General features: G+C 36.3%; 1 protein-coding gene across 1 annotated transcript; it reads right to left on the minus strand.

Moving 5' to 3' along the window:
- Window positions 1–334: 334 nt before the first annotated feature.
- Window positions 335–12,897, minus strand: LOC140343255 (myosin heavy chain, skeletal muscle, adult-like). The gene is made up of 39 exons (XM_072429849.1): window positions 12,857–12,897; window positions 11,217–11,429; window positions 10,991–11,134; window positions 10,599–10,755; window positions 10,372–10,514; window positions 8,867–8,959; window positions 8,711–8,774; window positions 8,535–8,633; window positions 8,314–8,417; window positions 8,066–8,204; window positions 7,858–7,976; window positions 7,622–7,771; window positions 7,380–7,550; window positions 6,981–7,287; window positions 6,815–6,888; window positions 6,563–6,650; window positions 6,356–6,473; window positions 6,138–6,261; window positions 5,919–6,055; window positions 5,570–5,825; window positions 5,224–5,466; window positions 4,966–5,142; window positions 4,732–4,877; window positions 4,560–4,650; window positions 4,071–4,460; window positions 3,856–3,982; window positions 3,526–3,644; window positions 3,234–3,430; window positions 2,966–3,149; window positions 2,720–2,885; window positions 2,511–2,635; window positions 2,094–2,402; window positions 1,696–1,899; window positions 1,484–1,609; window positions 1,228–1,398; window positions 1,026–1,130; window positions 812–907; window positions 535–666; window positions 335–446 (listed from the first exon to the last, which is right to left on the minus strand). The coding sequence occupies exons 2-39, from the start codon at window positions 11,415–11,417 to the stop codon at window positions 429–431; spliced, it is 5,814 nt and encodes a 1,937-aa protein (XP_072285950.1). The 5' UTR covers window positions 11,418–11,429; window positions 12,857–12,897; the 3' UTR covers window positions 335–428.
- Window positions 12,898–16,013: the final 3,116 nt, after the last annotated feature.

Raw genomic sequence — 16,013 nt, forward strand, 5'->3', positions numbered from 1 at the left:
AGATTGGATACATGGATACATCCACAATGTCACACAGCAAACAAGTCAAAGGTAAACTTCTGGACAAAAGAATAAATGTTCTTTTAAAGCAAATCTGCCAATCTAAGAGCAGAGAGAGTTTCCTGCAGTGTGTGAAGGAAAACTAGAGGAACCAAAAGGGATAGCAAGGGAAGGGCATCTGGGTGGAGCTGAAACATCTGCCAGCCCAAACAAGAGAGGCTCACTTTAAACATTTGGAAAGGAACCAGAGCACCTCAAACTAATTTATTAAGAGTTCAGCGTATTAAGTAAAAACAAATAACAAAGCTACAACATATTTAAAGAATTGCAATGCTTTATTTAAATATTAGCACAACATAATTTAAATATTGTTTATTTTCTACAACCATTCTACCATGGCAAGACTGGCCGCATCCAAAATATCACATTTACTCCTCGCTTTCTTTCTGCAAAAGAAGAAAAAAACAGAACAAAAAATATTTTTAAGAAGAAATGAAGTAACATACCATAAAAAGTTTTTTTTTTTATTTATACCTTTCCAATATCACGGCTTTTGGCCCTGAGCTTGTTCACTTGGGACTCGGCAATGTCAGCTCTTTCTTCAGCTTCTTCAAGCTCATGTTGAACCTTCCTGAAGCGGCTTAGATGACCATTGGCTTGTTCCTCCTGAAAAATAGGTTTTAGAAATTAATGGAAGGTGTTATTGAAAAATCATATGATAATCGCACATTTGATCTAAATCTTTTTTGCCAAGTCTAGTCTACGAAGAAAAAATATGTTTTGTTTTTTTTTTTAATTAGTTTTTACTTACAGATTCCTCAGTTTGTCTCTTGTAGGCCTTGACCTTTAACTGCAGTTTATCTACCAGATCCTGCAACCTAAGGATGTTTTTCCTGTCTTCCTCTGTCTGCAAAAATAAAAAATAAAATAGTTTAGAGTATTCAAAATATGAATTTCATGTTCATTACACAGTTTTTTAAACCAAACAACTACCTAAAGCATGGGTACCTTCAAAGTTAATATACCTGATAGGTGAGTTCCTTCACCCTCCTTTCATATTTACGAACTCCTTTAACTGCCTCAACTCCACGTTTCTGTTCATTGTCTAGTTCATTCTCCAGTTCACGCACCTGTAGACAAGATTTTTAGAAAAAAATATTGAATTTTTGTACACAATATTTGATAAACTCTCCCAGTCTTTACATCATTTGCATTCATTGTGCTCACTCTGGATTCCAGTTTCTGGAGCTGCTTCTTGCCACCTTTCAATGCCAACTGCTCGGCTTCATCCAGACGGTGCTGCAGGTCTTTAACAGTCTGTTCAAGGTTCTTCTTCATTCTTTCAAGATGGGCACTTGTGTCTTGTTCCTTCTTCAGTTCTTCTGCCATTAGAGCAGCCTTGAGTATTAGAGGAAAACAGTCAGTTGAAATGTTGATGTAGGTTTTATCTATGACATTTGTTTGTAGATAAAGGGATACGTACATCAGTGATGGCCTTTTTGGCTTTGTCTTCAGCATTTCTGGCTTCCTGTACAGATTCCTCTACTTCATTCTGCATCTGTGTAAGGTCACCTTCTAACTTTTTCTTGCTGTTGAGCAGACTTGTATTCTAAGAAGCAATTGGTGTATTATTTTGCATTAAACAAAAAGAGGTACCAATATTGCTAAATCTTGGTGCATAGTAGAAAATCCTACCTGTGAGTGCAGGAGCTGGAGACGTTCACTGGCATCCAGAAGTTCCTGTTCTGCCATCTTGCGAGATCTCTCTGTCTGTTCCAGAGCAGACCTGGTCTCTTCAATCTCAGCTTGTAGCAGATTGTTTCTGCGTTCAATCACAGCAACCTGTTCCTTTAGGTCTTCTTGTCCTCTCACAGCATCATCTAACTGCAACTGGGCATCCTAGATTATGAAGGTGAAGATGGAGTGTGCAGTTATGTAACAACAATCGTAGAATTTTCTTCATTCATAAATTAATGATTACTAAAGTACTGGTATCATTTAAATATAAATTTTCATTTTTGTAGGATTATTGCTTGTCAGTTAATTCAATTTGATTTTTATGTTACTTTCCTATTTGTACTTATTTAAGATACCTTTAGCTGTCCTTGTACATTTCTGAGCTGTTTCTGTGCCTCCACAGCTTGGCGGTTGGCATGGCTGAGTTGGATCTCAAGTTCATTCAAATCTCCTTCCATCTTCTTCTTCAGCCTTAGAGCATCATTTCTGCTTCTGATTTCTGAGTCTAATGTGCTCTGCATGGTGTCGATAGCTCTCTGGCTGTTTCTCTTCAGCTGTTCAATCTCCTCATCCTTCTCTGAAATCTTTCTGTCTACTTCAGATTTTACCTGGTTCAGCTCAAGCTGGATTCGGAGGATCTTGGCTTCTTCATGTTCCAATGATCCCTTCATGAAGGAACAGAATAATCAAAATGAAGTTGTTTGAATACTTCCAGTCAAAAATGGCAACATAAATTCAATTCCATGTAGCATGAGGAAGTTTTAATTCTATACCTCAGCTTCCTCCAAAGCAGCCTGAAGGTCACCCTTTTCCTGTTCAATCTGCTTCTTGGCCTTTTCAAGTTCATTAATGGACTTTCCAGTTTCACCAATCTGTTCAGTCAGATCCGAGATCTCCTCTGGTAAGAGATGGCAAAACAAATGTTACACTTCACATACAATAAAAATAAGTAAACTTTTTTCAACTGTAAGTCGTAACATACGTTGGAAAATCTTATTCTCGCGTTTCAGGGTTTCAACGTGCTCTAGAGCCTCTTCATAAGCGTTCTTCATTTTAAAGATCTCAGTACTCAGGCTACGAGCTTCTTTCTGAGCAGCCTCCAGTTCAGCCTGACCTTCTTCATACTTTTGCTTCCATTCTGACAGGACCTGATATCATGGAGAAAATATTCAGGAACATGGCCAAATACCTGAATGTTAGTACAGTTGTTGTATTTTTGCCCATTTACCTTATCAAAGTTCCTCTGCCTCTTGTCAAGAGCAGCTGCTGCGCTATTTGCTCTCTCTACATCGACCATGAGATCTTCAACCTCAGACTGCAATCTCTGCTTGGTCTTTTCCAAAGAGGCACACTTGGAATTTACAGCCTCAACCTGTTCCTCAGCATCCTGCAAACGCTGCGCTAGCTTCTTCCTGTAAAGAAAATAAAAAGAAATTGTTTAGTTTTATTTAATAGTTCAGTTGAAGTATTTTAAAAAGGAATATCCCAAATTTTACTTGGCCTCCTCTAGCTCCTCTGTGCGCTGGATAGCATCAGTTTCATATTTGGTCCTCCACTGGGCAACTTCACTGTTAGCTTTGGACAAAGCACGTTGGAGTTCAGCCTTGGCTTCTTGTTCCTCCTCGTATTGCTCGCGGAGCAAATCATTATCATGGCGGGAAGATTGCAAGGCATGGGCAAGGACATTCTTGGCCTGGAATATGCACAAATGGAAAAATATGTGGTGGTTTTGTAATAAATTTACTATTTAAAAAATCTTGTTTAACTTGATTTCACAATGGATGGTACCTTTGTTTCCTCTTCAGCCTGTCTCTTGAGTTCCTCAACCTGCTGAGTGAAGCCCTGCTTTCCTCTGGAAAGCTGAGAAATAAGAGACTCTTTCTCTTCAAGCTGGCGGGAAAGTTCACCTACAATTTTATGAAGTAAATATTACAACACATGAAAAATCATAAATTTAATAGATACATCACAATGCATGTACTTTTTTTTCAATTTTCTGAATACTCTTAGCAAACCATTGATTTTGTACATTTTATTTTATTTAATTCTTAAGTCAAAACCTTTTTTACTTTTACTACAGTTATAAGTTTTATAAAATTATTGCAGTAATCTACCAACCAGTCTCGGTCTGCAGACGAGCTTTCTGAGTGGTGAGATCATTAAGCAAACGCAGATGTTCTTCATCTTTTGTCTTAACTTCACTCAGTTGGTCCTCAAGCACGCGATTAACTTTCTCAAGGTTGGCCTACAAAAACATTTGTTTTAATTATTGTAATAATTTCTGAATGAAGATTACAATAACATAATGAAATATGTATAGAGAGATGAACTACTTTAGCTTTAGATATGCTCTCCAAGTTGCTGGCGAGGTCATCAATCTCCATTTTCAGCTCACTCTTCTCTTTCTCTAGCTTCTGTTTAACACGCTGCAGGTTGTCAATCTGTTCCCCAAGCTCAGCAACACTGTCAGCATGTTTCTTGCGCAAGGCAGCAGCTGTGGCTTCATGCTGGAGAGTAGATTCTTCCAGGTCTCGTCTGAGTTTTTGGAATTCAGCTTCACGCTTCTTGTTCATCTCAATCTGGGCAGATGTTGCACCTCCAGCTTCTTCAAGTCTTTCACTGATTTCTTCAAGTTCTCTGGAGAGATCAGCTCTCTGTTTTTCAACCTTGGCACGTGCTGCCCTCTCAGCTTCAATTTCCTCCTCAATTTCTTCAATGCGAGCCTAAATAAAGAAGGTTATTTTAAGAATTAAGGTGTTTATCGTTACACGACGAAAAAAAATGTCTTTATGATATAAGGATCCTGTAATATTTCACTATACCTGCAGTTCTTTTATCTTCTTCTGCAGTTGGGATTCCAGTGATTGTTCATCCTCAATCTTTCCCTGGAGTTGGCTGATTTCAAAGTCCTTCCTATAAATTAAGGTTAATAAAAGTTTTAAATTTTGCCTTTTAATTTAAAAAAAATATTAGGAAAAAAAGAGCAATCCTCACTTTTTAAGCTTTTCCTCAGTTTGCTGTTTATCATTTTCAAGATCCATGACAGTTTCCTGGGACAGTTTCAGGTCACCTTCTAGTTTTCTCTTAACCCTCTCAAGGTCAAGTCGAAGTTTCTTCTCTTGTTCCAGGGAACCTTCAAGCTAGAAATAAATGCATTTGTTTGAAAAATATGTCCCTTTTTAAATGTAAATGTAGTAGATTAGAATGGTTGTTTTTAAATATGTGTACATCATCCACTTGCTGTTCCAGCTTTGTCTTTGCTTTTGTCAAGGAGCTGACTTTGTCTTCCTCAGCCTGAAGGTCATCAAGAGTTTGCTGATGAGACTCCTGAAGAGCTTTCTTTTCTTTGGTGAGTTTGGAGACATTTTCATCAAGAGAGGCCATTTCTTCTGTAAGATTTTTAACCTACAAGTTAAAAGAACAAAAATTAACATACATAATTATTTTATGTTTATTTTTAGAAAATGGATTGCATGCTCCTTATACCTTATTTTCTGTTGCATGTTTTTCCTTCTCTACTTTTGCCAGAGTGAGTTCTAGGTCATCGATATCTTTCTTCAGCTCTGAGCATTCATCTTCCAGTTTCCTTTTCTTAGCTGTCAGTTCAGCATTGCTTTCTTCTTCATCTTCAAGTCTTTCATTGAGCTCCTTGATCTTTGATTCCAGTTCAATCTTGTTCTTGATGAGACCTTCACATCTCTCCTCAGCATCAAGGAGAGTCTCAGACTCCTGTTAAAAATAACATTCTTGTAAGCAACTGTAAACTTTTGGATGTCCACCAATTATATATCATTATACATTCTTTTTTAACAGTGTATGTCATTCTACTTACTGACTGAACTTGAAGCAATAAATCATTCTTTTCCTGTAGAAGGGCAACCAGCTTCTCTTCTAGTTCCTTCTTCTTAGTTTCTGCCTTGACAAGAGTATCCTTAGTCTTTTCAAACTCCTCTTTCATGTTGGCCATCTCCTTCTCAGTCTCGGCACTTTTCAGGAGAGGTTTAATCTTGAAGTACAGCTTCATCCATGGCCAGTGTTTGACATTCATGAATGATCTGACATTGTACTGGATTACAAAGATTGATTCCCTGTTTACAAGATGGGTATAGTTTTAGTTCTTTCTTTGTCTGTAGTGAAGATAGATCTGTACTTTATTAAATTAACAACATAACAAATGTTACCTTCTTTCCATCATCTTTTTAAACTCAACTCTCATCAAGAAACCTCTGCAGAGGGCCTGAGTACGAGTAATAAGTTGTGCCAACTTTTCATCTCTCATCTCTTCCAGGGTACCCAGCAGACCAGCTTTGAAAAATACCTTTAGCAAAAAAGTATGCATTTTAATTTTAAATATTAGCAGTTGTTATATTACTTTATTTTGGCAGTTGATGTAGCCATACCTTGGTGTGCCCAAATTTATACTGAGTATGGTCAACATCAATAGACCCTAAGAGTTTCTCAGATGCCTTCTTGCTGTCAATGAACTGACCCTCTGGGATTGCACTGGCATTCAGGACCTTATAACTTTAGTTAAAAAATATAAATTTAGTATATATCAGCATCAGAATGTATGAAAAAGCGATTCAATATAATGATTACAATGATCATAAGAATTTACCGTTGCTTAAAGTCACCATAAATAATTCTGCTGGGGAAGCCCTTTCTACAGATTCTGATACCTTCTAATACACCATTGCATCTCAACTGGTGGATGATCAGATGGTTATCCATGATACCTAGGAATGAAAAATAAATTGTCATAAGTGGTAACAACAACTGTTGCAAGTTTGATGATTACAAAATGAAAACAATAATGATCCTTTACCTGGAGTTTTACTCTCATTGGGAATTAGACAACGCACAAAGTGAGGGTGAGTGCTCCTCAAATTGGTCATTAGCTTGTTCAAATTTTCCTGTAACACACAATGTAAAGTAGAATGTAATACATGTTATAAAAAAGAATCTGACTTGTAGCAAGCTTTTAAAATCTTTTCTTTCAATTACAATTAGAACTTTTTTTATAGCTATGTTAGATATTTGTATGTAAGCCTACATACAGAATAAAAGTCGTACTAACTCTGAACAGAGCAGACACAGTCTGGAAAGAGGATCCCTTCTTCTTCTTTCCACCTTTGCCACCACTGCCAGCATCTGATAAAAAAAAATATATTTTTCCAATCAACAATAACCTTGGTTTACAGTTGAAAAACACTTATTGTTAAGGCCAAGGCCAAAGAACTTACCATCAGTAGCATTGTAGCTTGAGTACAGGAAAGACAGTAGTTTCATTGAAGATTTCTGGTACAGCTGAATGACAGATTCATTCAAGGGATCCTTATTCTTTTCAAGCCAGCCACTAATGTTGTAATCCACAGTACCAGCATAGTGCACAAGTGAAAAGTGAGCCTCAGCCTTTCCTTTGCCAGGTTTGGGCTTTTCAAAGTTCTTGCACTTGCCAAGATGTTGTTCATACAGCTTGTTCTTGAAGGATGTGTCAGTGGCCTTGGGGAACATGCATTCCTCTTCAAGGATGGAGAAGATGCCCATGGGCTAACAAATGTAAAGTGATGATTTTATTCTATAGCTAAATATAATAGTCATTTTTTTAATAACATATAACATTTACATATATATATATTTACCTTCTCAATAAGCTCAATGCAGGCAGCCAAGTCCATACCAAAATCAATAAACTCCCAGTCAATGCCTTCCTTTTTATATTCTTCCTGTTCCAGGACGAACATGTGGTGGTTGAAGAACTGCTGCAGCTTCTCATTAGTGAAGTTGATGCAGAGCTGTTCCAAGCTGTTGAACTATAGGTAAATAACAAATTAATAAATAGACTAGTTTGGCCATGACAGACTTACACTGAAAATAAATTTACATCAAAGATCTCAAATCCAGCAATATCCAGCACACCAATAAAGAACTGTCTGGGCTGCTTGGTGTCAAGCTGCTGGTTAATACGAGTGACCATCCACAAGAAGAGTTTCTCAAAAACAGACTTGCAAAGGGCACCAACAGAGTTGTAGACCTGAGGAAATAAAATTAACAACCCTCTATCAGTGGACTGCGTAAGCATAATAATTCTTTACTGTGGGATTTCTTTTTTCCTTATACCTGTGGCACAGTTTGTCCCTTGGTCACAAATTCATTGCCGACCTTTACTCTTGGATAGCACAAAGCTTTTAGTAAATCAGCAGAGTTGTAACCCATAAGGTAAGCAATTTTATCAGCCACTAGAAATTAGACATATAGAAAGAAACGATTACTAAAATATGATAGTTAACAAAAAATAATTAAACAAACTATGAAACAAAAGACGAACCCTCAGTGCCATCTGGCTCAGCCTGCTCCTCCCTCTGCTTCTGCTTGAACTTCATGTTTCCATGATGCATGACAGCACCAGTCAACTTGTAGATGCCAATCTTTTCTTCTAGGGTGAATCCCAGAATGTCAATGGCAGTCTGTTGAAAAAAGTGATCTGTTATATAACCTAAAATTTTTCAGCAAAATATGTGTGGAAATCTGAGAAAACAAAAAAAATATTTTTTTTCTTTTTTACAAACTACTTACATCAGTGGCCATCAACTCCTCTTCATCATTAATACTCTTCACAACGATTTCACCCTGGCTGATTGAGGGGTAGTCATATGGGTTGGTGGTCAGAAGAAGAATTTCTGAACACAAACACATTATGCAAATATAATAAATACCACATACTGTAATAATTACATGCTCCTAATGATGGTTGTCATAATTCTTTGCTTATTTTCTGGAAAGATATATGAGCATACCAACAATCTCTGGTTTTTTGTTTGTCAAGATCTGGTAGAAGATGTGGTAGCTTCTTTCAGCTGACAGCTGGAATGTTACTCTAGACTTTTCCAGCAGATCTGTAAATATTCATAAGTTAAATGTCACTACAAACACATATCCCCAAAAAGTTAAACTGAGATTTAAAATGTCTTACATGTTTCGATATCAGCTGAAGACAGCTTTCCAGTGGTGCCAAAGTGGATTCTAATAAATTTACCCTAAATGTGACAGCAAGTTAAAAAAAAGCAAACTTATGTTTAGTGCAGTACCAGTGAATGCAACATTTAGCTTTAATTTAGATTATACTCACAAAGCGAGAAGAGTTGTCATTTCTCAAAGTCTTTGCATTACCAAAGGCTTCCAGCAAGGGGTTAGCCTGGATGATTTGATCTTCCAGAGTACCCTAAATAAAAAGAATAATGGTTTAGCATGTTCACAATAACTGTACATTTAGAGACATAGGGCCTGATTTATCAAAGCTCTCCAACACTGGAGAAGATAGACTGTCATCCAGAATCTAGGTGATCCAGCAAACCTGGAATTAATCCATTCACGATTGAAAACATTTGTTAACTAATAGCAAATCATTTTAGGAAATCCATTTCAGGTTTGCTGGATCACCCACAATAGTCTATATTCTCCAGCCCTGGGGAACTGTAATAAATCGGACCAATTGTTCAGTTACAATCAATGTTCTTTACAAATAAAATCTGTAAATGATAGTTTTAAAAGGTTCCCCATTCAAAGGAAAAAATGGTTATTTTTTATTTGGCTGGTAACTTTGTAAATTAGTTAAACAAAAAACTGTTCTGTAGCATAACAACACTGTAACTAAAAGTTGACTTCTATATTCTTTATACCATCATAGTAATTTTTTTTACCATATCTTCATTCATAGGTGAAGAAATTTTTGTATAGGAAAGGCAGAGCCATAGATAATCAGATCGGAAAAGGAAGTCCTTTTTTGACTATTTTGTGTTCTAACATGGAGCTGGAAATTGTTATATGAAATCATCAGGTTGAATACAAAGTTTAATATTAGGCCCTTCAAGCCTATCTGAGCTAGTTGTTTTTTATGTAGTAAATAACATCATCATAATCTTATTAGCCGTTTCATAGTCAGATGCCAATATAGTTTAGGCCTGTATCATATTTCTTGAACACTGCAAACAGCATATTAACTGTGAAGGACAGATCTGTAATCAGAGCCAAGTTATATTCGTCACCATATACAACTCTCATAAATTTCCATTTACTAAGCTTTAACATTAGCACTCAACACATATCCCTAATTACATAACTTTGTTAGCACAAGTTAGTGTAATACAGTCAGTAAGCAGGCAAAGGAGGCACCTAAGGTCATAAATATGTATATTATGAATTTAGAATGTATTCCCATGAGAGGATGTAACAGGCTGGTACTATATACATTGTCCATAGGTATACATATTAGTATTAATCCCCTCCAAGTTGTGTTTTCCCAAATTAGACTTTAACCTTAAATTAGGTTTAACTTTTTAATTTTTGGCATAAAAGAGGCCTGACATCCATTTACTACTTATGTTTAGCCTACCTTTGCAGTCTCCCTAAATGTCATTCTAATAGTTTTTTGCCCTAAAACTGTATTCCATACTTAGCATGTAGTCTTATTGATTTGAAAGGCAAAAACTATATTTATATTGTGTCATCCTTATACTGACACTGAGTACATATGCTTAAATAACCATGTCCTTTACCAAAATCCTATTTTTCAAAATTAAAAAATATATTTTTTAATTTAAAACATGCTAACTAGGCTGAAAGTTTAGTACACACCTGCATGCTGTTGCTGGGCTCCTTCTTCTTTCCAAAGTCACCAATAGCTGCAATTGTTGCAAAATACTGGATGACACGCTTGGTGTTGACAGTCTTTCCCGCACCAGATTCTCCAGTGATCAGGACAGACTGATTTTCACGATCTGTTAAATATAAATGTGATTTAAACCATGTACATTACTATTGAACATATCCAACAAACATTCAGAAAAGAACAAGTCTGTTACCTGTAAGCATAAACTGATAAGCGTTATCAGAGATGGAGAAGATGTGTGGTGGGGCTTCCATACGCTTCTTCCCTCTGTAGCCAGCAACCACCTCAGGGTTGTACACTGGCAGCCACTTGTAGGGGTTAACAGTGACGCAGAAGAGCCCAGAGTATGTCTGTAATGTATCAAGTGTATGATGTTAGTTTGTGAAACAACTGTGATTTATTAAAACATCTACTGTTGAACTTGAAATTCCAAATTTTTTGCTGCCCTTGATTTATCACCAAATTTTCAGCATTTCAAATAAGCCACCTAATATTACAGTTTAACAATTTACAGAGAAAGTCAGACGTAAAGCTTTTTTTTAGCCCCTCCACCATTTTTTGATCTCTGTATGTGTTGAAACTTACATAGATCATCCAGGCTGCATAACGCTCTTTGAGGTTATACAACACAGAAGCTTCATTCAGGTGGGTCATCATTGCCATATCTTCAATCTTATCAAACTTTGGAGGATTCTGGGGGTACACTTGGCTTTCTTTGACTGTTACAGTCTAGAATGAGAAAAAATGTTTAATAAAATAATGTTTTTGATTCATGTCTATTAGGTGACTTAATATACAAAAAAATACCTACCCTGCCATCATCAGTATTCACAGTGACTTTCCCCTCTTCCCTAGCAGTAATCATACCCTTCACATAAAGTTCCTTTTGATCATCTACAAAGCATGTGTTCTTGGCATCAAAAGGCTTGTTTTGGGCTTCCAGTCTTTCCTTTTCACTCTTACGGAGAAAACAGGCAGCTTCGCCGAAAACTGACATCTCACCGTCACCCATGGTTGCTGGTTTCTGAGGGAAATGTAATATTTTTATTAATCCTGTGAGGGAATAAATTGTAGGACAATATCTGAATAATAATCAAATTAACTCCTATATGTTACATTTATTAAATCAGTTAAGACATATATATGGACCAGAGCAATGTTAAAATGTATGTGGCTCAAATGTTTGGTTAGTTATTGTATCACTATCCCTTCTATTGACAGTCAGGGACTATTAGAGCACTAACAAAGTTCAATACAATTACTAATTATGACTGTGATAGTTACTTTCATACTGCTATAAATAAATATATATATATATATATAGCATTTTCTGCTGTTGTATATTTTGTGACATGTACAATACCATCTGTTTGCACCACATAGAGAATCAATTATTGTACAACTGCAAACAGTGGTACGATGAGGCAATCCTGTCCAAGGACATAAAATGACATCCTTGGTTTATAGGCAAAAACTAATGAAGGACCTCTAAGATTGTCCAATCTCTGTCCTACTATCTTCTCTACTTAAAACTTCCAGCCCTCGTTACCCCCTATTTACCCCAAACAGTTCAAAAACCTGCAATTATCTCTACTCAGAAATCTAGTTTAGTTCACGACAAACATTGTAGCTACATAAAGATGAAGGGGGTATTTAGGTATTAATAGCAAGGACCCCTACCCCTTCCCCTGTCCACCATCTAGAAGAAGGGGTTTCACCCTTGTGGGTAGCCACAGTTTTTCCTATCCTTATTTTTAGTAGCTATGTTTGGTACACCCTTCTGACTAGAATTCTCCCTCAGCAGATCACAGAGATGCTTGTATTTGATGGGGCATGACAATTGTTGCAAGTGTTATGCTTGTAGAAATTCCACTTCCACTTTATTACTATTTATTAATGTGAATTTATATGATGCTTACATTTTCTACACAGCTTTACAAACTATGTATTCATGTCACTTAGCTGTCCCTCAGAGGTGCAAACAATCTAATGACCCTACCACAGGCAAATACACATTTTTTGGGGTGGGGGAGTTCATTGACCTACCAGTATGTTTTTTAGATGTAGGAAGAAACCAGAAATAGGAAGAATATGCAAACTCAATGTAAGATAGTCCCCTGGGCAAGAATCACAACAGGACTAGTGCTGCAAGAGTGTTAGACACTCTGCGAGCTTGCTTAGGAGCTTCTACAAAAAAAAATAAACTATATAACTAGAACCTGGTGTCTAGCCCATAGTTTTACTTTAAATTAGGGGGATATGCTGAATCTACTAGGGAGCCAATGACACAATCAACAGCCCATCAGAAAAACTGATTCTTTTTCAGAAAAACACCTTTTCAAAGGAAAAAAAACCAGATAATTATTTTCTAAGTATCGCCTTAAGTTTCACCAGGACCGAAAATGAAAGTGCTTCCGTCACTTAATCTAAAATAATCTAATATCCACTTACTTGTTAGCACCGCCTAAGATGAAAAAAATATGATGGCTCCCTAAAAAGAGAAAAAAAGGACAAATAAAATAAACATTTGCTACATTTCTGTTTGCAAGATCTTAACTACAAAATTAAAACAACTTATTTTTACACATAATACCTATGTGAGTGCAAGCATCTAATTTTCATTTACAAATAATATCAATATTATCTTGTGTCTTGTTTTGATGCACAGCTTTTTTTTCTACATCTCTAGTTACTATGCTGGCATATGGCTTGTTATCCCAGTCTGGGATTGAGCTACTCACCAGAAATGAGAGGTAAGAAGCCTAGGACCCCCAGAGGGGCTTATATAGGCTATTCTCTGTGCTTACCCAGCTTACTCCTCATATGGAAGTGGGCTTTACTTTGCCTTAACTAAGCATTCAGACCCAAAGTTGTCTGTTCATCACAAGTAAAAATAACCAACATAATTCAGCAGGCGACTGTTACTAAAGGCATCATTTGCAGTCTATCATCTAAGAAAGGATTATTTTACACTGTGCTAAGGCCGAGGAAGCTGTGAATGAAGGAAATCTCATTACTTTAAAATAGAATCTCTTATCACTTATTAGGGACTATATGATGGATAATCTTCTGGGTGCATGTGTTTGAGTGGATAAAATTGATTCTCCACCAGGGAATGTTTCAGTGAATGTCAGATTCGCTGTTTTATAAATAGATGACCTGAACTACATGTTGCCTCTGCTTTACGCTATGCCTAAAATCTATATATATAAAACTAGATGTGTGTGTGTATGTTCCACCATCACTCAAAAATGCATGCAGACATTTCAATCAAACTATGACTGAGACTCATGTGAGTCCACCAGTCATCTTTGTACAGTGCTGTGCTATATGTCAGAGCTATATTTGTATGTATGTATGTATTGCTTAGTGACAGTGTGCCCTTTGCCGAACCCTATAGCTTTGATTTGATTCCTTTTACTGTATAATATAGGATTTTTTAATATAGGAGAATATAGGAAACGCATTGACACATTTTAACCAAACTTGGTAGACATATGCCTTGTACAGCGCTTTGGTATATGTCGGAGGTATATTTGCATGTATGTATGTATTGCTTAGTGACAGTGTGCCTTTTGCCGAACCCTATAGCTTTGATTTGATTCCTTTTACTGTATAATATAGGATTGCAATAAATAAATACCCGGGCAAAGCAGGGTAATCAGCTAGTGCCATATAAAGTAAAATGTTCTGCTAATTTTGGTAATGACACCAGCGTTGCGATGAATGATGTAATAAATAAGTTAAGAATGTGTAATAAATGTTTGCACATAGTAAAATCAGTATTTGTATTTAGTTGATAGAACATTAAAACAATCCTATACACAATTTAAAAAAATCCCTTATTCAATTCATAATTTTGTTGTGCAATTGGAACTAAAAATTTTATATACACAAACATCAAAAAATACAATCGGGTTCATGACGCCCTACAGTCATGGGATGATTCTGAGCGTCATTCAACCTAGTTAACTGAGAACTTCTATTGGCAAAAAGTGGTAAATGCAAAAGACACTGGCAAAGAGAAGGTAGAAGTTAGAGCAAGAGGTGATAAAAAAATTAACCAAAAAGCTGATCTTAAGGATGCATCATATACATTACATTTAATCCCATGCTCTTCTTGTATCCATGCTGCCTTTACTGTTGCTAGCAGTACAAATAGAAATAATAGTTTATCTATAGCGCACAGATTCACGTAAAGCAATTCACATCATCTTAATATAATTCATTAGATTCTTTCATATTGTAAACATGCAGTGTTTTTCTAACATTTTCAGATCGCATGCTGAAAATGATAGTGTAGTTAGTGAGGCAGCATGATTTTAACAGTTTGTCCTCCCTGTTAAAAAGGTATAGATGGCAAACATAAGTACATTGACAGTAAAAGTAGATTAGATTGTAGATGCAATAGAAGTAATCAGCAGTAATCTGAGAAGCCAAATGATGGCAAGATGCTAGATTTTTCTATACTCAACTCCATCTTTTCACACCAGCTACTTAAGGGGAAACTAATACATGTCACAGCTAAATCTACCACAGCCAACCCTATTAACATTCTTATACCAAGCAATTATTCAGGACTGGAATTTAAAAACAACCAGTTGATGCTTTTAGATGCCTACTTTTGTGATCATTGAAAATTTGGTTTGTAGTAAAGTTTAGGCTATTTAGAACATCACCTAAAATATTCAGTTCACTTTTAGAGCAGAAAGATTAGCATAACCATGTTATTGAAGGAATACATGGCTTTCTATTGCTGACCTCCTGAAAAAACAATGTTTTTGGAAAAAGCAACTGCCAGTGAATTTAGAGTGAGCAAAACCCATGATATACATTTTCAGATTCCAAAATTTCCAGATAGTGAGCCTCTTTGAGACAGTTAGTGATATGACTTTCAACTTGAAAAAACGAGAAGAAAATATTTTTTTGGTAGGCTTACAGAAGTACAAGCGTTATTTACCACGATATAATGCTTGTTAGAATAAGAAAAAAAGAGTTTAGACAATTCAAATCCCAACTCCATCAATTAGTGGGTTGTATCAGGTTTTGTACTAGACATGTGTCTCCTATCTAGGTCTGCAGGATTTCATTCCCAAAAGGAGGGAAAATGAGCAGGTAGGTCTTGGTCCAACACATTTTGCCCTCTGAGCTACCTCAAGGGATAGTGAGAACCCTTCCAATAACTGGCATATAAACATACATAGTAAATAATGTATCATATAAATGATCTTAGAAACACAGATAAGTAGATGTAATTGTAATAAAAACAAGTGGCGGTAATGGTATGTGTATAGGTACAAAAACGTATCAGCTCCAACAACTGGTCAACAGAGGTAAGCAATCCTAGGCTATAGATAGGGATAAAAAGGTTTGGAGTGAGTCAGGAAGTCGGATAGAATGCCAACTTGGCTTTATAGTTATCTGGGAAAGTTGTTTAGGAAAAAACCCATCGACAGATCCATCTAAAGTGTACCAGCCTGGCTGTCTATCCATTCAAAGCTATCAAAGGATACGCACCCAGGCTGGTACACTCTTGATAGGTTTGTTCTTAAACTTCCTTTCAAGATAACTTTGAGATTGAGATTTTTTTGAGATTCCAAGCCCCCAC

This window comes from Pyxicephalus adspersus, chromosome Z, assembly GCF_032062135.1.
Source record: "Pyxicephalus adspersus chromosome Z, UCB_Pads_2.0, whole genome shotgun sequence".
NCBI lineage: Eukaryota > Metazoa > Chordata > Amphibia > Anura > Pyxicephalidae > Pyxicephalus > Pyxicephalus adspersus.